This window comes from Leucopleurus acutus (assembly GCF_964270905.1).
Source record: "Leucopleurus acutus genome assembly, chromosome: 6".
Taxonomy (NCBI): domain Eukaryota; kingdom Metazoa; phylum Chordata; class Mammalia; order Artiodactyla; family Delphinidae; genus Leucopleurus; species Leucopleurus acutus.
In genome coordinates, this window is record NC_139149.1 from 41,152,566 (window position 1) to 41,179,724 (window position 27,159).

At 40.5% G+C, this 27,159-nt stretch overlaps 1 protein-coding gene across 2 annotated transcripts in view; it reads left to right on the plus strand.

The window, feature by feature from the left end:
- Positions 1-27,159, plus strand: part of FMNL2 (formin like 2) — a 305,055-nt gene that overhangs the window by 226,974 nt on the left and 50,922 nt on the right. For both annotated transcript variants that reach the window (XM_082840757.1, XM_082840758.1), the window contains exons 7-9: positions 9,472-9,580; positions 12,991-13,067; positions 14,921-15,014. In XM_082840757.1, coding sequence (XP_082696883.1) covers positions 9,472-9,580; positions 12,991-13,067; positions 14,921-15,014 — 280 coding nt within the window. The remainder of the gene's footprint in view (positions 1-9,471; positions 9,581-12,990; positions 13,068-14,920; positions 15,015-27,159) is intronic.

Here is a 27,159-nt window from a genome sequence, read left to right on the forward strand (position 1 = left end):
CTTTTGGCTGTAGAGACAGAAAAGTGCTTGGCTCTTTTTTTTTTTTTTCTTTTTAGCATCAAGTATTTTATGAGTTTAATTGATAGAAAAAATATGCCCAGGTGATGTCATGTCTGAACGGTAAGGGAGAGGAAACCTAAAACCCCAAATCTTGGTAAAGTTCTATTAGCCAGACCTTGGAACCATAAAAGAGTATTACAGTTATGCCAAACGATGTGACATACTTAATTGGCGTTGCATTCTGTTGGGCCGAACCCTTACATTAGCTTCCAGGGGAGTTCTAATTTATCTATTTATAGGTAGATATTAGTTTAATTTCTGAATAGTTAGACCTTTGAAGACACTTTTGGTAAGAGGCAAAAATATATACCTTGTCTTTTTCCTGTTGCCATTTGGACCTAGATATTACAAATCCCACAAATGTTGGCATGGAGACTCCACAGAATGTATTTGAAAACCTTTTTGCTGGACTCTGGGAAAACCTGGTTAGGTCAGTTCAGGAAACATTCCTTTCAAGGTTCTGCAGTAATATACTGTCCTTGGATAATACAGGCTCAGAGGGAGAGGCAGACATATAGAAAACTCACATATAAGAATATGTCTAGAAATAAGGATATGTTGTGAAGATAATAGATGGGTGATCAGACTTTTTTTAAGGCATTACTGGGTGATCAGTGGCTTCCGTTTGGTGTTGACTAAGAGCTTGGTGCTTTGCAGATGTAGATCTCTAAACAAATCCAGGATTTGATCACATCTAGCTTTTCGTCAGGAGTAGGTCTTTCTCCTGTACATCCAGAATTATCATAGACATGTTACTTATCGTTCATTCTTATGTTATCACCCATTGTTATTTTTTTTAAGCATACTGCTTTTATTTTTTATTATTTTGTTGTGGTAAGAACCCTTACCATGAGATCTACCCTCTTCACAATTTTTAAGTGTATAATACATTTTTGTCAACTATAGGCAAGATGTTATACAGCAGATCTCTAGAACTTACTTACCTTGCATAACTGAAACTTTATACCTTTAACTCCCCACTTTTCCCTCTCTTAAGCCCCTGGCAACCACCATTCTACTCTCTGCTTCAGTGAGGTTGACTATTTCAGATATCTCATATAAATACAATCATGCAGCATTTGTCCTTCTGTGATTGGCTTATTTCACATAGAGTAATGTCCTCAAGGTTCAGCTGTGTTATTACATATTGCAGGATTTCCTTTAATTGAAGGCTGAATAATATTCCAGTGTATGTATTTACCACAGTTTCTTTTTCTTTTTGTAACTTTAAATTTTGATATCATTGAAAACTTTAAAAAAAAGCAACAATAGTACAATGATCCCCCTTATGCTCTTTACACAGATTCAACAATTGTTTTAACATTTTGTACCTAAATTTACTCTACCATTTGCACATTTGCTTTGTAAACATAACACACCATTTAACCATTTGAGAATAAGTTACAGAGTCATGCCCTTTTATACCTAATTATTTTAGTGTAGGTACCCTAAGAACAAATATACCTACACTAAAATTATTATTTTAGTTACAATTTTAGTTATAACATGCTCTTAAATAACCATGGTATAATTATTAAAATCAGAACTTTTACATATTGACACAATTTTTAGTTCGGTTTCTTTAGGTTCATCAATTATCCCAGTCTGTTTCATAACATTTTTTTCAAATTCTGTCCAGAATCTAACACAAGGATCATTTATTGTGCTTAATTGTGTCTGTGTAGCGTCCTTTAACTTGGAACAGTTCCTTACCCTTTCTTAGTTCCCCGACCAGGGACTGAACCCGGGCCATGGCAGTGAAAGCGCTGAGTCCTAACCACTGGACCACCAGGGAATTTGCAACCCTTTCTTTTTCATGACTTTAATATTGTGTGTGTATGTGAATATGTAAGTTAGTTTAATTTTTTATTGAGATATAATTGTTGTATAACATCGTGTAAGTTTAAGTTGTACAATGTGTTGATTTGATATATTTGTACATTGCAATGATTACTACCATAGCATCAGCTAAAACTCCTGTCACACCACATCATTGCTATTTTTTTAAACCATATTTTATCTATATTTATCCGTTCATCTGTTGATGGACATTATGTTGTTTCTACATCTTGACTTTTGTGAATAATGCTACAAGGAATAGGTGAGTTCAGATACCGCTTCAAGATTCTGGTCTCAGTTCTTTTAGATAAATACCCAGAAGTGGGATTGCTGGATCATTACATATAGAAGTTCTACTTTTGTTTGAGGAACCTCCATACTGTTTTCCATAGTGGTTGTACAACTTGCATTCCCACCAACAGTGTGCATGAGTTCTAATTTATACATATTCTTGTTGACACTTGTTTTTCTTTTTTGATAATGGCCATCTGAGTGGTGTGAGGTGCTGCCTCATTGTGGTTTTGATTTGCATTTCCCTGATGATTAGTGAGCATTTTTAATATACCTGTTGGCCATTTGTATGTATTCTCTGGAGAAATGTCTGTTCAAGTCCTTTGCCATTCTTTAATTAGATGATTTTTGTTTGTTTCTGCTATTGATTTGTGGGAGTTTCTTGTACATTCTGGATATTAAGCCCTTATCAGGTATTTGGTTTGCAAATATTTTCTCCCATTCCACAGGTTACCTTCTCATTCTGTCTCCTTTACTGTGCAGAAGCTTTTTCATTTTGTGTAGTCCCGCTTGTCTGTTACATTCCTAAACCTAAGGAACTAGTTCAGAGTTACTATAGCTTTCTTTTAGATTCTCTTACAATGAATGGTGGTTTAAGCATAGCAAAACATGGCTCTAACCAGAACTCCAATGAACATTGTATGTAATTCAGGCTATGAATAGGTACCTGGCAAGAGAAGTTCCTGTGTATTTAATCTGTGGTCAAGCAGATCCAAGAGAGCTACGTCCCCAGGTTTCCTTTGCAGACCTCTATTCTTTTCGCCTTCTGGAGTCCAAAATTCAGGTTTTACTTGCCTTGACATTTCTTAGAAGAAGTCAACTGGTTGATCTCACTAAACAGTCATTCTGACAGGTTTTCAAACAGAGATAATTTTTTTTTTTCTGCATAGCACCTGCTGCCAGTGCTGTGCAGGTCGAGGTGCTCACTACAGGCTCCTGGGCAGATAGCGCAGTTGTCACTGTAGTACTAAGACAGGACACATTGTATAGGTTTCTTAAGAGATATTTGCAACAATTGCTTAGTTTTTTGTGCCTCTTACTCCTACTAGCATTGACTATGACTTCATTTATTATTATTTCATATAACTTATAACCCCTGGTGCATAAAATTAATACAAGTGGTTAGAATCATTTCTCTCTGGTTTTGATCTGAAGTCAGTGTTGGCATCTGTTTGTTTCCACATTCATAGAACTTGGTGAATTCTACCTGGCATCTCTTCCAAGATAATGTCTTGTCTTTGAATTATGAGGGCAACGTTTAGTTTTCATTCAGTAACAAGATAGCAGGCAGTTCTCACAGTTGATGGAGAAGAGGGCCTGAGAAATTTGGTGGTGTTTCTGTCAAAATGACCTCTCAAAAAACAGGATTTCCTTACAACCCTTGAGACCTCAGAAAGACAGCCCTAAATATCCCTTCCCCATTCCCTTTCCTACAAATAGCAGGAGCGCCAAAAGTTAGACTCAGGGCTGTTTTCTGCCTCTGGGAAACCCCTCTTTTGTGTCCACGGATCCAGAGCCTCAGAACTCTGCTTGCCCGTCTGGCGGAGGAAAGGGTCTCGGACAGAATTTAGTGCCCTCATCCCGTGGTCCAGGCGTTGGGCCACAACCTCTCTGTAAATATGTCATTCCCTGTTTATCCATTTGGAATCTGAGGTAGTTCTCTGATCCTGATGTCTTGGGGAACCTCCCCCCATCACCAGAGAAACATAATTGTTGCAGCACCTTGTTTGACTGTTCCCTTTAACTTGAAGGAATTGTTACGTGTATTCAGAATGAGTACGTTACTCAGGATCTCTAAGTGTCTGTTATGGAATGCCACTGAAAATGGTGGAGTACAGGATCCATCAAAGCAGTGAGAAAACTGGCAAAACATGCCAGAATCAACTTTTTCAGAACTCTAGAGATTAAAGTCTTGTAACAATCTGGGGTGCATCTATGTAGGAAGAACAACTGAATCTCAGAACAGCTGGCTTTGTGAGATTTTAGCGTATGCTGTTTTTCCTCTCCAGATCCACAGTCGCCTCAAAGACCAATAGTTCCATAATCACAGTGCAAACCGTCAGTGTGGTAGGCAGTGGAGAGGGGGCAGAATGGACTTAAAGGTCTTTCTAAGCCCCTCTTCTTCCTGCTTCTACATTAAGCTGTGATGTACCCTGAGATTTGAGAACTGCTAGTGAAGAAGCCAATTTCAAGTCTTAGCTGAGGGAACATACCCCATTAACTGCTGACGACATCTAGGATCACTTAAGACATACTAGATAGGGCAGGACTAGAGCTTATCTGCCTCAGTCATCCGTAGGAGACCACAGGGCAACTATTGCTGCCTCCCCCTGGGGCCTTTTGAATATATCACCGTGAACTGGGGGCAGTCTTCACCTGTCCTGTTGGCTCTGTTTTAGTTGTTTCCAAATAACTTCAGGAAGAAACCATCATAGTACTTGATTTCACTGTATGTAATTCTGTAATGGGACACACGCCAACGGTATTCATTTTCCACAGAAGCACCCATATCTTGTACTGAGTCACTGATGTAATCCCTGTGAAGCTCAGGTCTTTGTGGAAAGTTGATTCGAATAGCCAAAGCGGGATGATCCGTGCTTGTGAAAGGTGAAGGTAGCTTAGCCTACAGGGCTGTGACATAGAACTGGAGGCGGCCTTATCTACCCTTTTAAAGATAATGCACTGCATCATATGTACTTGTGTTAACATGACCATGCAGCAGCACCTTGTACACACAGTGTTTGGCTGTGATGACACATCTCATCGGAGCTGTTTGCATTTGTAATTGGTGATGGATCATTGCTGTGAAATTCCAGCCCTGCCTGAGTGAGTCAGTGTGACTCATACATTTGGTAGAGATTTGTGGCACTAATCAGTTAACCTCATCTGTTTTCTCTGGAAACTGTTAATCATTGTATTCAGGTCAATTGGCATCCAGGTGGATGTGTGCAGCATCAGGGAATAGGATTTTAAAAGCTTAGCTGTTCTGATGATACTTGGTTCTTTTGCTGCCTGTGTTGTGGTGGAATTGGGGCTCTTCAGAGAAACCCTCAGCTTGGCTTTCCACTTAAGGACCAGCTCTCTACTTAAGAGGCCTTTAGGAAACATTCTTCTGTGGGGTAACCAAAGTGGGAAAAGCATTATCATCATACGATCTAGTTAGCTTTCTGTCTTTAGATGGATGTAAACCTAGACCACCTGTAAGGGTTTGATTTTTGTGCAACATTTTTTTTCTTTATTTGGAAAGTAATATACATTAATTGTAGAAAATTTTCAATATAGATAAAAATAATGAATGGAAGTGTCTTGTAACTCCACTGTTCAAAGACTCATGAGATGGTGTGTTTTAAATCTGCATTAGTAATATTTCATGTTCAATTATGTTCATTGTATGTCACATTTCTGATACTTATCCCACAATTTTGTCCATTCCTTTTATACTTACTTCTTGAATTAGAGCCTCATTTTAAAACAACTTTCATATGCCTAAAGAGAGTTACTAAGAGTAGGTCTGTCTTATTAACTCAGTCAAATATGGCTTGATTGAGAAAAGGTTATATGAGGATTTTAAGTATCTTGCTTTGCAAAAAAGTGTTCTCGTTTGAGGTGTGGCTGTTAGCACTCCACCATATTGTGCTGTGCAGGTATGTGTACTATTACTGAATTCATTTTACACGTTAGAATGTGCATGCAGCAGAAGGGGTGGGCTGGTGTGGACAGAGAACATCTTAACACAGGGGCTATCGATATAACCTCTTGCTTCCTAAACTAGATGGTGGCAGAAGCAACATCTTAATCTTTCATTTTCCCTTAGCACTTAATAAAGTTTAGCATGAACAGTAGATGCTTGGTAAAATCAACTTTGGACCTTAAACACTAGGTTTGGTTTGATTTCCTGTGGTTGGTAGAGAGCACCAGAGGCCAGTTCTTATAGATTGCTTACCTCGTCCAGGTGTCCTTGTGGAAAGTGGATATGTAGTAAATTGTTAGTCCTAGTTCTGTTAGTCAAGTTGGGGGATCTAGTAAAACTAGCGCCATGGGGTTGTGTTCTTTGGATAGTATCAACATTGTGCATTGGAGCTGAATTTAAAACATGTTCAAAAAGAAAAAAGGTAATAAATTACTCAGATGACAACTAAAGCAAATAAAGCAAATATTTAATTACATAAATTGTCAAATTCCACAAAATGTTCATGCTGAAGAGTAGATTAATATACATGCTAACCCATGACACAGTCCCTAAAATTTAGCCTTGGAGGTTTAAGGTGATCCTCAGTTAAGGTGTTTGCAAATACTTTGTGTTTGCCAAAGAGTTGTGAATTAATTAGGAGTGCATTTTCTTAATTGGGGAAAAATTTTTAGATGAGAATTCCAAAATATAGAGCAAAATTTCCTATTAAGTTAAAAATCAGGGCTTCCCTGGTGGCGCAGTGGTTGAGAGTCTGCCTGCCGATGCAGGGGACACGGGTTCGTGCCCCGGTCCGGGAAGATCCCACATGCTGCAGAGCGGCTGGGCCCGTGAGCCATGGCCGCTGAGCCTGCGCGTCCGGAGCCTGTGCTCCGCAATGGGAGAGGCCACAACAGTAAGAGACCCGCGTACCGCAAAAAACCAAAACTGTAATGCTATGATTTTAAATACAAGTTCAAATGTTGCCTTTAATGCTCACTGTATTTTTGTATAAAAAATATTGTATTTTGTATATTGTATTCTCCAAAAATTAGAGGAAGATTAATCTTATATTAAATATCGTTCACTTTAGAAAAAAGCTTAGCTCTGTTGCTTTTAAGTATAGAGTATCATTAATAAATAAAATACACATTTTTATTTATTGTTATCTTATGTATTGTGTACTTTCTAAACTCCTTTAATATTGGTAAGTATGCATGTGCTTTTTCATATTAAATGCATTTCAAATATTGATCCAGAAAATTGATTTGAGATTAACCACCTATTAAAACAAATACAAGCCTTTTGTGTTACTATTTAGTAAGTAGGATATTAGAATCAATTTTTAGTGGTTTCTGCAAATAATGTTAGTAATGACAAAGAAATTTTGTCTTCTTAGGAAGAGTCTTATTTCAATATAGCTGAAGTTGTGGGTTAATAAGTAAAAGGAAGGAACTGCTATGTTACTTTACACCTCTTAGGAAGCATCATTAAATATGTACATTTGGTCTACTTGCTGGAATCATTAAATTTTATTTGGAAGTGATGCAGAAGTATGCGCCTGTGTGATGACCTGTCGCATCTTCTTTAAAGAATAATTTGCTTTGGCCAGTCCATCTTCTGCAGTCACTGCTGCACATAAATATAATTTAGCAAAGGATGATTGGTTCCCTTGATAATACCTTTTCTTTTTTCAAGCTTAATCTTAGATGACTTTGTTTTATGCTAGCAGCCATTGCTTTGTTAGAAATGAGAACTATCTGATCAGCTGTTATATAGCCAACACGTGATTCCACTAAAGAAATACAAATCTGAGGTTAAATTAAGAAGGGTGGAGGAAAGGAGAGACCTTTGGGTGTAGATTAAGCAGACCAGGGATTCTTGGGTCAGACAGGTCATGTAGTTGTTTGAAGGGGCACTGGTCCCTGTGAGACTTCTGTCTGGTGTGTTAGCCGTCATGCTCAGGCTAGGGTTATGGCAGAGTGACTTTTTTTTTTTTTTTTTTTTTTTTGCGGTATGCGGGCCTCTCACTGTCGTGGCCTCTCCCATTGCGGAGCACAGGCTTCCGACGCGCAGGCTCAGCGGCCATGGCTCACGGGCCCAGCCACTCCGCGGCATGTGGGATCTTCCCGGACGGGGGCACGAACCCGTGTCCCCTGCATCGGCAGGTGGACTCTCAACCACTGCGCCACCAGGGAAGCCCCAGAGTGACATCTTTTAAAGTTGTATTTTAGATGTTGAAATTGGGCTTGTAACATTCAAATCTGCATGTGTTTCCTTAACTGTGTTTTGCACTCAAAACTGGATTAGGCCGCCTTCCATTGCCGAATTGTTATTTTCCAGTGTGAGTAAAGCAGGAGTCCTCAAGCAAAGCATTCTTCTTTAAAGGTAATGTGAGCAAACCAGGTTTTGCGCAGTCTGGTATATTGAGGCCAGTGACTTACCAAGGTGCTTTTCAAAAATGTATTTGGTGTATTAGTAGGCTTGTGTGAAAGAATCATCTTTCTTCTGTTTGATGGTTTTTGAATAGAAAATGTAAAAGAGCTGCTCAGCTGGACAGTTGGAGACCTGTCAATTCAGTTTTCAAATCTTAGCCTGCACCTGTGAGACTTTTGAAAGCAGTTGATATTAATTATGCCTTCTTTAAAAATGTTGAATTAGCTTAATTCAAGGAGAAGGAAGGCCTATAGCTTCTTTTGTGGAACATTTCTGTCATTGACTCTGTGGGAAAGTAGTTGACAACTTTTGAAATTTGCTTTCGTTTCAGGCTTGGGGTTGCAGAGAAAACTTACCTGTTTCCCCTCTGAAGCAGTCCTTTAGAGCTCATAACGAAGCCCTCAGTATTGTCATCTTTCTACTTGCCCCGTCTTACACCGTCACTGCTTTATGACCTGCATAAATCTGCAGAAAGGAGAACTAAGGCTTAGCGACATAGGGTCTCCAGAATGAACCCTAATGTTAAAACATCCTGACCCTTTGAAATGTCGGCATATTTCCATCTCAGTTTCAGCTGCCATACCAGGCTGTGGAGGCATTTGTATACTATTTAGGTTTTGCATACTATTAAGGTTCAGTATCACAGGCTGATATCACAGTTGCTAGTGTATGACCTTGCCTAGGGTTAAACTCTGAAGCAGGAACTCCTGATAACAGTGATGGGAAGGTGCTGTTAAAATTGGGTCACATGATAGGAGGTCTACCTATTAGCCGAGCTCTATCCCTTCACTTGTTTAAAAATGCAATCTGTGTGCGTGTTGTCTCAAATCACCTCTGCAAATCTGACTTGGCCTGCTGATTAGAGCCTGGATTGTTGGTTAGTCTCATGTATAGTCTGATTCATTATATGCAGCGAGTGGAGTTGTTTCACTGTCCGTGGGTATATTGCCTGACAAGATGATAGCCAGTACACGGAACTGTGTAGGCCTCGTAGTCTACAGAAACAGCTTTGTGGTGACGGGGTGGTTGGTGGTGATGGGTTACTTAGTGGTGGTTTGACCAGCACTCCTCATTTAGCTGTAGGTACAAGTAGAGAACAGTGTCCATTTTTAAAGTGCATCTGCCTCTGCTAAGAAAGTAATCTATAGCTTTATAGAAGTTTCCCTTTTTATTTGTAGATATAATACTTTGCCAAGCAGAAGAACCCTGAAAAATTCAAGACTAGTGAGTAAGAAAGATGACGTGCATGTCTGTATCATGTGTTTACGTGCCATCATGAATTATCAGGTATGTTTCTGTTTATGATCCTTTAAAAAAATCTGAATTCATCAGGTTCAGATCTTGTTCTCTTTGGTGACTTTGTATTATTTCTATTTGAAGTAAATAGCAGGATTTAATGAAATTCTATTAAAAAAGAAAGGTCTAGTTCATTCTAGTGCTCATAATTCATTGCCCTTATATTTTAATTAGCATTTATAATTTACAATGTATTTAAGGGAAGACATTTTCCTCTTATAATGGCAAGCTTGTCTAGATTACTTGGTAAATGTTTGTGACTATTAAAGACAGCGTAAGCCACTGGTTGTGGGCAATAGTGGAACAGCTTTAGGACCCTAGGAATGATAGACTCTCACACTGGACAGGTCATTGCTTCTCAAAGGGTTATATGATGAATAGGCAAGGAGTTATAATTACTGTGTGTTGGACCCTGTGGTTGCTGATCTTCATAAGAAACACTTGGAGGATTCTTGGTAGAAGTGCAGAGTCCTCCTTAGAGGTTATCCCCACTCTGAAAAACAACGGGAGCAACTAACTACAGTGTGTGGGATTAATCCTAACCAAAAAGTGGGAGTTAGAGCCTGAAGTATCTAGGGTGAGCTGACAGGGTCAAAAGTATAGTTGTAAGAGCAAACCAGGGCTGAGAATTAGACAAACATTGTTCACATCAGAAAATAGGGTTTGATTTCCATTGAAACGGATCCTATAGTAGGGTCCAAGTAGAAATGGGTGATAAATGCATAGGTCAGTATTAGAGTTCAAACCCAACATAAGCATGCCAAACTGAATTTAAGAAGGGAAATATGCATTTATTCTTTCAACCAATTAATATATTTTGGACATTTCCAGACAGACCCTGTTCTAGGCACAGGGAATACAGCATCAAATAAATAAGTGCCCAAGGGAACTTACTCTCTATTGAGGGGAGACAGATGGTAAACAATTAAATTGGTAAACTATATAGCATTCCAGATAATAATAGTGATGAAATGAAATAAAAGCTGACATTTAAATAGTGCTTCCTAAAGTCTAGTACTTTTAAACCTACTACTTAATTTGAGCCTCATAACAGTCCTGTGAGATTGGTAATATTACCCTCGCCATTTTACTGATGAGGAAACTGAAATACAGAGAAGTTAAGTAATTTGCCCAGGATCACATAGCTAATAAATGGTGGACTCAGATTTGAACCCAGGAAGACTGCCTCCAGAGAACTACTACTTAGTACTATAGAAAAAATAATCAAGAAATAAGAATAAGTGTGGGAAATGTGAGTTCAGTTTTAAATAGGCTAGCAAGAAAAGTGTCATGGAGAAGATAACATTTATGTAAAACTAGAATGAGGGAACAAGGTAAGGAATATTAAGGGAAGAAAATTATAGGCAGAGAGAAGGGCAAGTGCAAAGTCCCCGAGGCAGGAATAGATCTGATGTACTGAAGACACAGAAAGGAGGTCAGGTTGGCTGGATCAGAATGAATAAGAGGGAGAGAAGTAGAAGATGAAATCTGAAGTTACAAGGGGGTCCTGATTATGCAGGGCTTTATAAGCCAATGAAGGGACATTGGCTTTGCTATGATTAGAAAGCTATTGAAGGTTCTGAGGAAAAGTGTGACTTAATCTGACACTTGAATTTAACATGATCCCTCTGACTTCTGTGTTAGGAATCACCCTGGGGGGCAAAGACAAAAGGAAGTAGACCTTTTAGGAGGCTGTTGCATGAATTTAGGTGAGTGTTGATGGTGGTATGGACCAGGAGAATAGAAGTAGAGGTGATGAGAGGTGGCCAGATTCTGGTTTCGTTTTGGTGGTAAGGACAGTAGCAGTCCTGGGCGCCTCGAAGATGGAGTCGCCGTCTACTAAGATGGGGAAGGCTGCAGGGTGAGCAGATTTGGGAGACCTGATTAGGAGTTCAGTTTGGGGGATGTTAACTTTGAGGTGTCCATAGATATCCAAATAGAGATCTTAAATAGGGGTCGGATATGCCAGTCAGGAGTTCAAGATCTGGAGGTCTGGGCTGGAGATAAAAGTTTGAGAGTCAGTAGATGGTATTTAAAGCCAGGGGAGTGAAGGAGATCAGCGGGGATAGACAGAGAAGCAGAGAGGTCCTAAGTAACCCTGGGGCACTCTGTTTAATGTCAGAGAGATGAGGAAAAACTAGCTAGAGAGACTGAGAAGCAGCCAGGGAAGTAGGAGCCAAGCACAGGAAGTATTTCATGGAGCAGAGAGTGGTCAGCTGTGTCCGGTGCTGCTGCCAAGTCAGGCAAGATGAAGAGAGTTGGCCATGGGCTCCAGCAAAGTGCCCATCATTGCTGGTACAGTTTCATCGTAGTGTTGGGGATGAAATCCCTGACGGAAGTGGTGTCAAGAGAGAACGGGAGGAGAGGAATTGGAGACCACGAGTGGTTGGAGTTTTGCTGTAAAAGAATAGCAGAAAAATGAGAGAGTGGCTGGACACTGGTTGTTGGGTCAAGAGAGATTTTGTTTCTGTTGTTTAAGAAAGGAGAATTTGCATCATGTTTTTACGCTAATGGTAGTGAATCAGAGAGGGAAAAATAATGATGGGGGAATGGGAGAATCGCTGGAGCATATACTGTTCTTGAGTAGGTTGGAGGGAATGCGATCAAGAACTCAAGTGGGGGGAATGGCCTTAGATGGGAGCATGGAGAGTTCATCTTTAGGAAGAAGTGAGGAGGGAAGACACAGATCTGTGTGGGTGGATTGACGTGGTGGTGGGAGCTTTTGGAAGTTTTTTTCCTGATTGCTTATGTTTTCTCGGTGTAATTGGAAATAAGGTCATGAGCTGAGAGTGAGTTTGGAGGAGAAGGAATAATTCCTCAATTCGGCAGAATCAAGAATGATTCTTGAACCCATTATTGAACTCGCTTCATTTTATAGAAGCATGAGGTACCATGCCTCAGAGCAAGGAAGATTCTCCTAGGCTTTTGGTCTCGATAACCATTGCCAAGAGAAGGGACCAGAGGTGGTGGTTGTCAACCCCGGCTGCACAGTGAAGCTGCTTAAAAAATTCAGATGCCAGGACTCCATCCTTGAGATTCAGAATAAATTGACCTGAAGTGGGTCCTGGAGAATTGGTGTTTTGTTTTGTTGACTGTTCCAGGTGAATTTGCCAAGCGGTCAGGATTGAGAATCACTGGCCCTGGAGCCTTTTCATCATTTTAATGAAGAGACACATATAGCTTATTCATGGAGAATAGGAATATGGTACCTTGATAATAACATCATTCCTGAAATTTTTCATAGAGAACTATGTGCAGACACTGATGTGCTAGAGACATAAATGCATTTATGATGGTATAAAATCACATTAGGTAGAAACTTCAGATTTTTTTTTTTTAATCAGCATTGACAGTCCTCTCAATTAACTCCTAATGCTTTGTTTTTTCCACATCCATTTCAGTATGGTTTCAACATGGTCATGTCTCATCCACATGCTGTCAACGAGATTGCACTAAGCTTGAACAACAAGAATCCAAGGTAAGCTGGCTTTGTAATGTACAAATCTGAATTGAACTAGGGACACCAGAGAGCTCATCGACAATCAAATTAGAGTTGAGAAACTTTCAAGCATGACTTCATTTTTTTGCGGTACGCGGGCCTCTCACTGTTGTGGCCTCTCCCGTTGCGGAGCACAGGCTCCGGACGCGCAGGCTCAGCGGCCATGGCTCACGGGCGCAGCCGCTCCGCGGCATGTGGGATCTTCCCGGACCGGAGCATGAACCCGTGTGCCCTGCATCGGCAGGCGGACTCTCAACCACTGCCCCACCAGGGAAGCCCAAGCATGACTTTTTAAATTAAGATTGTCGATAGACTCCCTGGCTAAATAGAATTTTCTTTTCAGCTATGTTACAGTTTTACAACTGGTGACAACTCTGGCCCTGTCTTCAAGCTTTCATTCCTCTTGAGGCCTGGTTCTCAGCATCCTTGCAAATTTAGAGCATGGAGCTTCCAGGTTGTCAGGACTGGGGCCAGGAGAGTCTTGATACAGACTTAGCCACACCACTTTTTGCTGAAAGCTAACTAAAACTACTACAGCTTGTCTACACTTCATTTGCAGCCTTTACATGTGTAGCTTTTATTGCCAAACCAAAAGAGAAACCCAAACAAAACAAAAATAACTGCACGCAGATTTCTTTTCATATTCACTTTCCTATATAGGCAAGTGCCATATATTATTCATTTCACAGATTACCTCTAGAAGCCTGTTTCCGTCAATTTATTTTAGTCAGTGTAATGCACTTTCCATTCTAGTGCATTTCTGCATTTCACACTGTTACTCCCTTTTGTCAGACCTCTCTGATAAGACTGCATATTGTGAAAACTGTTAATTCAGCTGAAAAATATGATTATAAATTAGATCCTTGCAATGCAAACCCTAAATCCTATTTAAATGTTGGATTTTATTATTCATACTTCCCCTGGTTAACGCTTTTGCAACTTTCTGATGGCTTCCTTAGTTTACTAGAACCCCAAGTAGTCATGCTTCTTTGTCACTGTCTTCCACTGAGGGAAGTCATTATTCAGTTTTCTTAAGACAATTGATATTGTGGATTATCAGAATGATCTTTGTTTAGAGGTTGGCAATAGCTTTTATTCCAGAAAAAAGATGAAATACTGAAGTAATCGTACTCTGAAGTAACAACGCTGTCCTTGACATTGTATTTGAAAACTTAGATTGTATCTCTAAGGTTTTCCTTCTAAAAATATTTCAGACAGAGTTTTATTTTCTTGAGTCAGAGAAAATCTTCTTGTATTAGCACAGCTGTAAGCCCAGCTCCTTTCAGATCTCCTGTGTGGGAAGAAGTGATGGAAGCTTGCATTATTGTGGGGATTTTTATGGAGCCGTTGCAGATTAGCAGATTTGCAATGTAAGGTGTTGATTTCCGTTGATTTTGAACTTTTTCAGCAAATGTTTTATCTCTGACTCTAGGACCAGAGAAAGTGTTTAACTAATGGGTGGTTTTACTGAATATTCTCATGTTTCCTGTTGTCTTTAGCTCATTAAAAATACTTTTTCAACCACATTACACTGAGTCACTTGATGATAGGACTAAAAGACTTAATCTTCCCATAATTAATTTTCATTTGTGAGTAATTTGTAATCTTGGGAATAGGAAACATGCCTTCCAAACTTGCTACCCTAGATAAGCCACATGTATAGAAGTTCGTAAAGGTTTTAAAATGTATGTGCTTTAATATAACTATGCCTTAATTAGTAAAAGTTTAAAAAAATACATGGACAAGTATCATATTCATCTTGGAAGGAACAGCAGACTCATCGTTCATTCACTTTCACTGATGTGTGGTTTTTTTCCATCTTGTTTTGACAGAACAAAAGCTCTTGTCTTAGAGCTGTTGGCAGCCGTTTGTCTTGTCAGAGGCGGGCATGAAATCATTTTATCAGCATTTGACAACTTTAAGGAGGTAGGATATTCTAGTTTTAAAAAGAATGCTCACACAAACATATTTGGACATCTTTGAACAGAATGATTTGCCTTTTGTGTGTGTGTGTGTGTGTGTGTGTGTGTGTGTGTTTTATTATTGAGATAGAATTGACATATAACATATTAGTTTCAGATGTACAACATAGTAATTTGATATTTGTATATATTGCAAAATGATCCCCACAGTAAGTCTAGTTAACATCCATCACCATGATTTACCTTTTTATTTATTTTAGGGCCTAAGGGGTATAATAGTTAATTTTCTAAGGTGTCACTGAGGGAGAAGTAATGAACCTAGTCTAAATAAATGGATGCACTAAGCTGTTTTTGGTGTCTCATTTCTAAGAAGAGCTAAAAACTATTTGCAGGGCTCATTTTCCTTTGGAGAACACAGAATAGCCAAGTTTGAAAACTGGTTTTGTTAAACGTATGTTGTTTTCATATGACTGTTACTTGAGCATCCACCTTGTAAATTTTACTAACTCTTTCATCCTAGTTACTTTCCTCACATCATATGTGTGATCCCTGCTTTGCTGGATGCTATGAGAAATCACTCAAATAACTACAGACACTGATTTTAGCAGTCTGTAATCTTAATCAGGTGATCTTGTCACAGGAAAACAGTAAACCAATGGACATGCATGATTGAAATGGAAACTAAATGACTACAAAAGAAGAAACAATTACACATAGATAATATGCCACCAAGAATTCTGAACCAAAGTATCAAGCCATCACAGCTGAACTCATAGCCAGTTTCTCTTGGTGGTGGTGTGCAGCCTTACATAGCCAGGAGGGGTGCCTGCTAGCTCCCCTGTAAGTGTCTAACATCTGAGACTACTTTGAGGTGGGACATGGCCAAAGTAATTGAAGGCACATGGAGCCCCAGATTACAATAGCATCGGCCAAGTTGTGCCTTTCCCTGGTAATCCCATTTGATTCCAGATGCTTTTGGATTAAGACTCCAACTGGATTAAAATCTAGATCTCAGGGGAACTTCCAGACCCCCTCTCATCTTTCCTGGGAACCTCTGGAGTAGAACTCAGCTAGTATTTATTGAAGAACTCCTATGTGCCAGGGGCTGTGCCAGGTACACACATGAAATCATTTGGTTCTTACAGATAAATGTTAATATCTCCATGTTATAGAAGAATAAAATTTCAAATACATTATTTGCTCATGGTCCCATGGCCAGATAAGCAGCAGAGCCAGGATTAAGATTTGGTGCTGCTGACCTTGAACTTCTGTTTCCAGTGACGTTTGGTCCCCATTGTGTGTGAATCTCCTGAGACAGGACCTAGGAGCCCATCCCCCTGCCCTATCCCCTTAATTGGACTCACTACCCCAGCTGAAGGATGTAGTAGTGAGCGACCCATAATCCTTTACGTGGGCTGGCAAGCTTCAAAGATACTTCAGTCAACAGGGGAAACAGTCCTTCTGCCCCTTCATTTGCATTGCCTCCTTCTCCTGCAGTCACTGCCTTTAGATTTTGATATCATCCATTTTGCTAATGCCAACCATGGACAGAACCAAATATTGTCTTTTTATGTATTCAGCCTTGGTAGTGAAAAATATTCGGGTTCTAAGAAAATGATGAAGAATAGTAGTGATTCTTTAAATTCATATTCTGGCTTCCAAAACAAATAGAGTCTTTAGAGATAAGAATGTGTGAGTGCTTGTCTGTGAATGTTTTTGTATATCATTTACAGGACATAAAACTTACATTTATAAATAAGGAGATATGTGGGTGGATGGGTCTAAAATGAAAGTAAAACAGCATGTGAAGCTAATATAACTCCCACATCTTTATCATTAGATCATATTTTGAACATATCACATGCCAAATCTTTTCCACACTGGAAGCACTTACCATACAGTTATCAGTGACCCTTGTTATAATAAAGGTCATATTGTAACAAGCAACTGATTATACTGCAGGTCAAATTCTGTCCTAAAATTATAATTGTATAGAATCAGTGTTCATTAAAGCCAGTAAATCACGAGATGAATGTTAAATTTGTTTTCTCTTAGATAAGGTAGAGTGCCTTTCTTATGCATAATAGGCACAGAAATACTTGCAGGATTGAGTTTTAACTCTCTGGTGTCAGAATTGTATATGGTTTAGCCATTTAGGGCATTGCGTTTAGTTGGAAAAAAATAAAAGAGTTATCCTGCTAAATCTAATAGTTGGCTAATAGTAAAGAGGACTAAATTTTGACTTTGAATTTAGAGCTTTAACCAAAATCTCCCTCATTTCTGGAATTTCTTGTGAATGATGGTGGGTGTTTAAGTTCTGATTTCTCCTTGGACTGGCAATTGCATCTCAGAAAACAAACCATGTCACGTGGGAGAGGGGACACGGACAGAGCTGGTTCTGTGGGTGCTCTTGGCTTGCATTGACCTCAGGCTGTGGTGTTCATGTAGACAGGCCAGGAAAAGGATTATTCTAATAGCCATATGCAGGAGGCCAGGGCAGGAGCCCGTTCCTGAGAAACTGCATTCTTAGCGGTAGGTCAAAAGACATCCACTTATTTATCTGTTCAGTGTGAGGGTGAAAAAAGTTAGTGTATATTGACCTTGTTTTTTTTTTCTTTTTTTTTTTTTAATGTAATGCCACACAAAGGCCAGCATCTTTTGAAGCTCTTCCTTTTCTCTTTTTCTCCTGTCTTTATGTGGTTTTTATTTTTCGTGTACATCATAGTGAAGAGTATATTCTTTAATCATTTTAGCAAAATGTCAGTGGAATCTTTTGGGTTTAGAGAGGTTTGGGAGCCAGCTGTTCCTGATCAGGAAAAGTTGTCCTCACGATCTCAGATGCCTGTGCAGATAGGGTCTTGGTCAGTGAGAAATGCCCATTGAGCTGCCCATAGCCAAGAGAGCACCATACCAGCTACGGGGGTCCTAGGGAGTAGAGTCAAGGAAGAGTCTTTGCCCTCAAGAACATTGTTTTTAATGCTTTTATCCCATTTAGTAAGTGGGATTCCGTTCATCTCCTTAAGAAGGACAAAGGGATTATCCCTGTTTTCACTGGGGGGACTGGTGTAGGGTGATGGTGGGCTTCAGTATCAGATATCAGATATCTATTTTGGCAGATAAAATAATGTGCATTAGAGTGCCAGACCCTTTGGGCTTGTATCACCGCTAGAGTGTAGCCAAGCATACTGCTGCTGTGTGGCACCAGATGCTAAAAGGATATTTAAAGACCACACATCTTAAGTATGTGGCACGATTGTTTTCCTCTCTACTTCTTTTTTTTTTTTTTTTTTTTTTTGCGGTACGCGGGCCTCTCACTGTTGTGGCCTCTCCCGTTGCGGAGCACAGGCTCCGGACGCACAGGCTCAGCGGCCATGGCTCACGGGCCCAGCCGCTCCGCGGCATGTGGGATCCTTCCAGACCGGGGCACGAACCCGTGTCCCCTGCATCAGCAGGCGGACTCTCAACCACTGCGCCACCAGGGAAGCCCTCCTCTCTACTTCTTGAGACAACAAATCCATTCTGTCCTATTTGACTACCACTAATTAATTCAAATTTAGATTAAAAGAAAGTATCTTTTAGCTTTTCATAGATTTTAATGTATGATTACACTAATTTCTCATATTTCAATTAATATTCAGAATCCCAACCAGTGTGGTTTTCTATGTTTTCGCAAAGACATCTTATGCCATGTATCTTATAACATCTGTAGTACATATTTTAGAAAAATAGCACTTCCAATTTAATGGTATCTGATGGTGGGAAGGATATTAATCGAAGACCTTGCTTTTGCTGGTTTTGGGGGTTTGGGCCTAAGCCTGACATCACTGAGCAGGCACATATATCACCTCAATGTGTATGATGATAAATGAGTTTTAATTACATAAATTTAGATAGTAAACTTGTACCAAGCATGGTTTGTAACATGCCTTAAAATGTTGAGTGTAGTGAGTAGTTGAAGACTAAACCTTTAGTCATCCATTATGCTCCTTGAATTCTTTTCCCTTAAAAAAAATTTTTTTTTTTTCTTTTTTTTGCGGTACACGGGCCTCTCACTGCTGCGGCCTCTCCCGCCGCGGAGCACAGGCTCCGGACGCGCAGGCCCAACAGCCATGGCCCACGGACCCAGCTGCTCTGCAGCACGTGGGATCCTCCCGGACCAGGGCACGAACCCACGCCCCCCGCATCAGCAGGCGGACCCCCAACCACCGTGCCACCAGGGAAGCCCCCCCAAAAAAAAGTTTTTTTTAAATAAAGGGAATTAGCATATCTAATTGTGATGTTGAAACATCTCCCCATGAAATTTGTGGTCCTGAATTGAGGACCAGGGTGAGAGCAAGGAGTCATCCATCTGTTTTTCCTTATTGGCTAATTTAGCCACAAGGAAGGACAGATTACCACCTTCCCTAAATTGATGCTTTCTTACTTACCTGGCAGTATATATTTATGAGCATTTGCTCTACCAGACAGAAAAAAGAATACGTTTGAAAGTAAAGATCGCTCTGTTGGTATTTGCATTAGTTCAGGGTCTTGTTTGCAAGAGGCAGAAACTGACTCTAGCATACAGAAGAAAGGGTTGATTGGAAGGATGTCAAGAAATGCACAGAGCTGACAAGAAGCCTGGAGAAACAGGCCTAGAAAATGGGCAGGCATTCCTAAAATGTGGCTGGACTCTCAGGCTGTGACCTTGAAGCCTAGCCGCCATAAACACTATTTGGGGTTCTGGTCATGCTTTTTCTTCTCTCTCAAATGACATGGGCCATAGCTTGCAATCTGCTGGGTCATAAAACTACACTTACTGGTTAAGGATCAACTGGCCCCATTTTGGAGTTAGGAACACTATATTTAATCCAGTTTCCCTTAAGAACCTTGAGGTCTCCTACCTAGACCTTACTCTCTTCAACTTTTCTTAGTCTTCCTACTTTTTTCTATTATATTCTTTGATATATCTGAGAAATTGCCTTTAAGAAAGTATCCCCAAAAGTCTGCAAAAAAAAAAAAAAGTTTGGAATCAAAGGGTAAAATTACTGAGGCTGTGTAGACTCTGCAACAGAATAGCTCACTGTGACACTAGTAATAAAACCCTCTGGGGACTTTGAGCTACCAGCTCCCCCAGGCAGCTGGGAGGTGCGCCTGGAATTCATCAGGATTCCAGATCTATTATAACTGTGTTCTCATCTGCTTCCAAAATGACAGCATCTGGCTTTAACAAATAAGCCTGAGGCCTGAGTTTGGTTATTAAAGGCCCAATGCCTTCCCACTTTCGACCTTTCAGCACAGATAGACGGAGCCTTGTGAAATGAGTCACTCAAGGCCACCAGCTCTCTTGTACGCAACACTCTTGGCAGGAGCCATTGTTTTTTTCACGTATTGCTAGAAGGCTTCCTAAGTAAGCTGATGTGGTTTAGCTACTGGGCATCTGAAAGCACTTGTGCTACACATTATTACGTTGATTTAAGAAGGCCTGTCAAGTTTTATTTACAACGGGGCAAATTGGGCAGGAAGGAGAGCAGACATTTTGGTGTGCTTCCAGCATCCCTCAGAATCTAGTCCCATCTAATCTAACCTCTCAAATATTTGAAGGGTGTAGGATTATAAATCCAGCACAAGCCATCCAGATAACTCATTCTGTGGTAAAATTCTCAACACAGAGGGCAGGGTACTTAGTTTTTTCAGTCTCTCATTGAACTATAAGCAATGTATTCTTTCAAATCTCAAACTCTGGGAGTGGCACTTCTAGAGCATGTGTGTATTTCACCTCATCAGGCCAGAATTAGATGGATCTAATTCACCTGGACTCTTCTCCGGCCAGTCCATCTTCCTAGGATTGGGAAGCAAAGTCACCACGATTATCTTTTGGGCTGTGTATTCACTGTGGCAGTTATTCCTTGTTCCTAATAAATTACCCCAAACTTAGTTTTATTAGGCTATGGATTCAGTGTGTCAGGAGGTCAGTCTGGGCATGGCATGGATGCCATGCCATGACATCCATGGATGCTTTGCTCCGTTGCATCTAGGGTCTCATCAAGGAAGATCTGATTGACTAGGGGCAGGGATTCACTTGGAGGCTTCCTCACTCATGTGTCTAATTTCTGGGCTGTGATGACTTAAAGGCTGAGCTCAGCAGAGCCTGTTAACCAGAGTGCCTCCATGCAGGCCTCCATGTGGCTGGGGCTTCTCATAGCCTGACAGCTGGCTTCCAAGAGGGAGTGTCCAGGAAGGAGCAGCTTCAGAGCTTCAAAGAGACAGAAATCACAACATGTCTTCTGAACTAGTCTCTGAAGTCATCAGTGTCACTTCTGCATTCTGTTGGTTCAACTGAGTCACTAAGGCCAACCCAGGTGCAAAGGGGAAGGCAGTAACTTTACTTCTTGATGGGGGAGTGTGAGGGTCACAGTGCAGAAGAACATGTAGGTAGGAGGGACTCCTGTGGTCATCTTTGGAAAATATTGAATACAATTCACCGCAATGAATTTTTGAGAATTTATCAATTTATCTCTAGCTGTTCCTCTTCTGTTTTCTCTCTCTTCTTCACCCAGTGTAATACTTGGTTTCTCTTCCGGACTGAAAACTGTATAAACTTTTTCATTGGTGATAGAAAGGATGGTTGCTACTTTGAAGCAGTGTACAATGGGCAAACAATATTTTGAGAGACTTTTCAGAGGAGAAAGGAGCCATTTATATAGGATTTATGAGGCCCTGGTAATGAACTAGTTACTTCTTTATCATCTGTGTCTTTATCATGTAGTAAAGAAGTGAAGGCTGGTACCCTTCTGATCGTCAAGGGATGAGTGATGCTAACTTACTGGAAAAAATTGTCATGAATATTTGAGTGACCCTGTGTGTCAGAAACATTGATAAACACTGGAAATAAGAAATATGACCCTTAAGAATTCTACCCTTAAGAAGGACCATCCCAATCTAGTTAAGGAGACAAATATTTCTATAGTTTTCCTACTAGGCTATATGAAGGTAATGCCAGGCTGTAGGTTTCTCCTTTACAAAGAGGAGAAACAGCTAACCAAGAAGAGGGGTGGGAAGGAGGGCAGATATGGGGTCCGAGCTTTCAGGGGAGGCATCCTATAGGAAAGGGTGCCTGAGTTTAGGATGAATAAGAATTAACCAGGTATATTTGCTTATCACTGCTCTAACAAATTGCCACAAGCTTTAGTGGCTTAAAACAACACAAGTTTATTATTTTACAGTTCTGTTTGTCGTATGTTTATAAAATAAGTCTACAGGTGGTATTCTTCTGGGAACCCACTTCCTTGCCCTTTCAAGTTTCCAGAAGTTGCTTACATTCCTTGGCTCGTGACCCCTTCCCTGACTCTCATCCTCTGGCCTCTTTTCTTTAATGACCATCGTGATTATATTGGGCCCACCCAGAGAATCCAGGATAATCTCTCCATGTCGAGATCCTTAACTTAATCATATCTGCAAAGTGCCTTTTACATTTAAGGTAAATATTCACAGGTAACAGGGTTTAGGACATACATGTCTTTGTTTACCTTGCATTTCCAGTCTTAAAGGAGGGATGTGTGGGAAGAGAACAGGTGGGATAAGAAGTTAGGGGCAGGTCACAAAATACCCCATTACTTATTCCAGAGTCTTTATGTGGCCCAATGGCCTAACGGTCACAAGGGCAGTGGCAGGAAAGGTATTCCTCAGTCTTCTCCAAGCATTGGCTATTTAGATTAACTCTCTCAGTTAGTAAAGAAATGGCTGTTACATTTTGCTGCAAAAGTCTGTTGGGTGGGCCCAGCGTGAGGTCACTTTGCCAGAGCAGGCTGTGGTTGGGATCTGGTTTCTTTCAGACATTTTGCCCTTCATATTTCTCACTCCTTGGGCCTCTTTCTCCACTGACAGTCGTCTGCTCCCTCAGCCGCTGTAGTCATTCACTTCTAGCATCTTCAGGACTTTCCTTTGATGTGGGCCCGGGAAAGCCTTTTTTTTTTTTTTTTTTTTTTTTTTGCTGTACGCGGGCCTCTCACTGTGGCCTCTCCCGTTGCGGAGCACAGGCTCCGGACGCGCAGGCTCAGTGGCCATGGCTCACGGGCCCAGCCGCTCCGTGGCATGTGGGATCTTCCCGGACCGGGACATGAACCCGTGTCCCCTGCATCGGCAGGTGGACTCTCAACCGCTGCGCCACCAGGGAAGCCCCAAGCCTTTTTTTTTTTTTAAAGGAAATACAGGAGATCAGGGCCCACTACAAAACTGTGCACCTCCACCAGCTCCACAGATGCAAAGTCCCAGTTCTGCAGCGCCATGTTCTTGTCTGTTTGCAGTTGAAACAGACACAGCCAGAATCCCAACCTGCACAGAAGCCTAGCCTCCTCTCCAAGTCACCTCCAGTACCAAGATGGGGGACCACGTTTGGTCAGATAAGCATTTGTCATAATTCAGGAATAAGGTGTTTCAAAGAAAAGTTTCTAACTGTTTAATTACCATTTGGGGCAAGCGAGGCAAAGAATATTTGAGTTGGCTTCATGGTCTTCTACAGCAGGATGAGCAGAAGACAAGCCTTGTGAGAAGTTGCCATTGGGGTGGCGTTTCCTATTATTTTTCTTAGCCCAGGAGGCTTTTACTGACATAACAAAAACTTGCAGAAACGTGGTTTCCCCCAGATTTGTTTACACATTCCCTGGGGGAGCTCCAGGGCTACAGGTTGACAGCAGGGGCCCAGGACCTGGGGGCGGCTTGAAGTGAGGCTTTGTAGTATTAAGGGTCAGTCGAGTGTCCTGGGACACAGACTGTCACCACGGGTGACACCAGGAGCCAGTCCCAAAGATCACATTTTTGAGTTCCTGCTTTAATGAGTCTGAAATCCAAACTGGAGTTTGGGAAAATGACTATTTGAGACTGTCCCTCCATTTAGATTGGAGAATTGCTTTTTCTTCTCCCTAAAGGTCTCATGTGTTACTCCAGGGAGTTCTCACAGGAAGCGGGTTGGCCCCTAATATGTAGGAACATGGATGTTAACCCAGGATGTTAGTTCTCGCTCTATAACATGCGTTCAAGAAGCTAGGGGGAAATACTTCATGCACTTGAAAATAACGGTCTTCAATTTAATTTAAAATAAGTTTGCTAATATTTAATTTGTGTTTATGTTATGTGAGTGTTTGGGGTGAGTGCAGACATGTCACAGTGTGACCTCTGGGTCTCTGCTCAAAAGCAGAACGAGTGACAACCTCAACTGCAAAACCACTGCCCGTTTTCGTTTGGTGACCTTTGGCGTCTGTTCATTTAGATCCCTGTGGAACAAATGCAGTCATGATTCTGACAGGACCACTTGGATATATTTGGCCAAAGTGTTTAGAAAATGTGGTTCTGATGGTTGTGCATTTTCATCATCATTGAATCCCTCAGTCTTCACCCGTTTATAAATGTGAAAGGTTAGGATGAACTTTTGAATTTACGTGGTAGAAAGAAAAGTAGGACATTATTGCCATACTGTATGTCTTAATATTTAACTTATTCTGAAATATATTCTGTACCATTATACATGTTTGCTGTTGTAGAAAAGAAGCATAATTGGTCCTGTGAAAGGAGACCATTCTCCTGAAATTCAGCATTTACAATACCCTAAAAGCCCATGGTTGGGAAAAAGAAATGGATTTTGTATTAAAACTTCAAGTTAATCACCTTTTTAAACTCATGGTTGGTTTGAGTAATGAAAAACATCCTTAAAGAGAACTGGGGAGTTATAAGAGATACTATTCTTCTGACCCAAAGGTGAAAAAAGCCAATAACCTGTTACTGATTATTTCAACATTTAAAAAAAAATAAATGTGACAACTTAAAACTTGTCTCTGCTTAAAGTGAGGTATACCTTACAACTGTTTTGTTACCCAGCTGTTTAATATTCCAGTGTCCCCAAAGTGGAAAAATTTGTATACAAATGAGTTTTCTATGATTTAATAAAAATATATGACACAGTTTTTGTTTAAAAAGGCAAAATAATAATAATAATAAAGGAAATACAGGAAGTAATGGTACCTGGGGCAGATTATCACGCTATCTGGCGAGGATTTGTAAAGATGCTTTGCTTCTCAACCTTTTTTTTTTTTTAAGATTTAATTTTATTTATCTTTGGCTGCGTTGGGTCTTCGCTGCTGCACGCGGACTTTCTCTAGTTGCGGCGAGTGGGGGCTACTCTTTGTTGCAGTGCACGGGCTTCTCATTGCGGTGGCTTCTCTTGTTGTGGAGCACGGGCTCTAGAGCACAGGCTTCAGTAGTTGTGGCTCGCAGGCTCTAGAGCGCAGGCCCAGTAGTTGTGGTGCAGGGGCTTAGTTGCTCCGCGGCATGTGGGATCTTCCCGGACCAGGGCTCGAACCCGTATCCCCTGCATTGGCAGGCGGATTCTCAGTCACTGTGCCCCCAGGGAAGCCCCTCAATCTGACTTTAATTAGGCCCTCTTCTCTCCCCACAAGCCTGAGTGCAGTTTTGCACAAGAGGGAGCTTCCCCTTCCATTTCATTTGTAGCAGCCACTCTTTTTTTTTTTTTTTTTAAGCAGGGTGTTACCTCCTTGTTTTTATTAATGTAAAAATGCCATTTCTAAAACCTGTGCTCTCTGCCAACTGTAAAACAGTAGGCCTATGTGCCCTGATACCATATTCTAGGACGATAGCAACGAAAGACCTAGAGAGAAGGCAGCGAGAGCTGTGTGTCACTCTAAGGCCCCAGAGAACCTGAAGCAGAGGCTGGCACAGGGCCCTCCACGTGGAGCTTTCACTTGGGAGGTGTTTCTTTGACACTTAAGTGATGCTCTGGTTGCGGGTACATAAGGATGGTATAAAGCACTCTGCCGTGAGTTGGTATGAGAATTGGGGTCAAAACTCTTCTAGCTTTGGTAATATCATCACCAGAAACCACTGGAATGAGAGTTTCAGTTCCCGGTCAGGATATTTTTGCCATTCTGGCATTTTATTTCTGCAGAGTAAGGCTAAAGGATCTTTAACTGTAGGATTACCTTGGTTTCTTTTTCAGTGAGAAAGAACTGCCTCCTTATTCTCTGTCTCCCTCACTCCACCCTGACTTGCATAGTAAGGATATATGTTTTTAAGTCTGTATCTTGGGACTTAAGTATACTTTAGTATTCTACGTTTGTTCTAGCTGTTTTCTAAGTCGTTTTAAATAAGTGGAAATAGAAAGAATTGTTTTTAAATGTCAGTAGGTTATAGGTTATTATTATATTGTTGCAGGTTATTTCAGTTGTTATTAAGCCCAGTCTAAGCAGTGACTAAGCTAAGGCACAGGACCACATCCACCATCAGCTTCTAGTTTCAAATAGAGCCGTTAAAATAGTTATGAAAGTGCTTGTGCTGGATATGTTAACTAGGGAAATGATAAGACAAATCATATGTATATCATATATACGTATCTATGTGTATATATATGTATGTACATGTATTATGAGTGACAGTAGAAAGATGTATTTATGCGTAGTAATGCCCTAAAGGGAAACCAGTGAAAGGGTTTGGAGTGGCAGTGTTGCTTCTAATTTGTATGTGTGTTTATTTCTATTGCTTGTATTGTTTGGGAAGTAACACTTTGCCTAGTGTGGCTAAATGTTCCTATTGTGCAGGGTGAGATTTTCCCTTCCAGGAACATTTCATTTGACTTGCTTTCTCTTGTACTTTCTAAAGATGTTCAGTTATCTTTTGTGTAACATCTCTCCAAAAATAAAGGCACTGATCATTACCACTTCTTTTCAGAACTAATAAAGCCAGAATTCTTTGGAAGTTCTAGGGAGTTGTTGAGCAGATATATTTGTTACCAGGAGAAAAGCACTGTTATAAGATCAGGAGAGTTTGACAGAAAATAAAAGGCATGATTTTTGTCCCACAAAACTACCATTGCCTTGAAAAAGGCAGGACTGACTTTAATAGGTATTTAGTTAAGGACCAAATGTGTGCTAAGGTTAACAACAATTCAAAACTTTTAGAATCGTGTTTATGTGTATTTTTATTCCCTATTATAATTTAAGCTAAAGTTTTAGTTGCTTTTGCCAATGAATATGCTTATTGAGCTTGATTCCCTGTATGAGTCAAGTTCAAATTTCATTTGAAATTTAAATACTTGTAAAACATAAGCATATTTTTTATTTATTTGGGCTCCATAGTCAATACAGAAGGGTTTTGTTTAGTTTCTT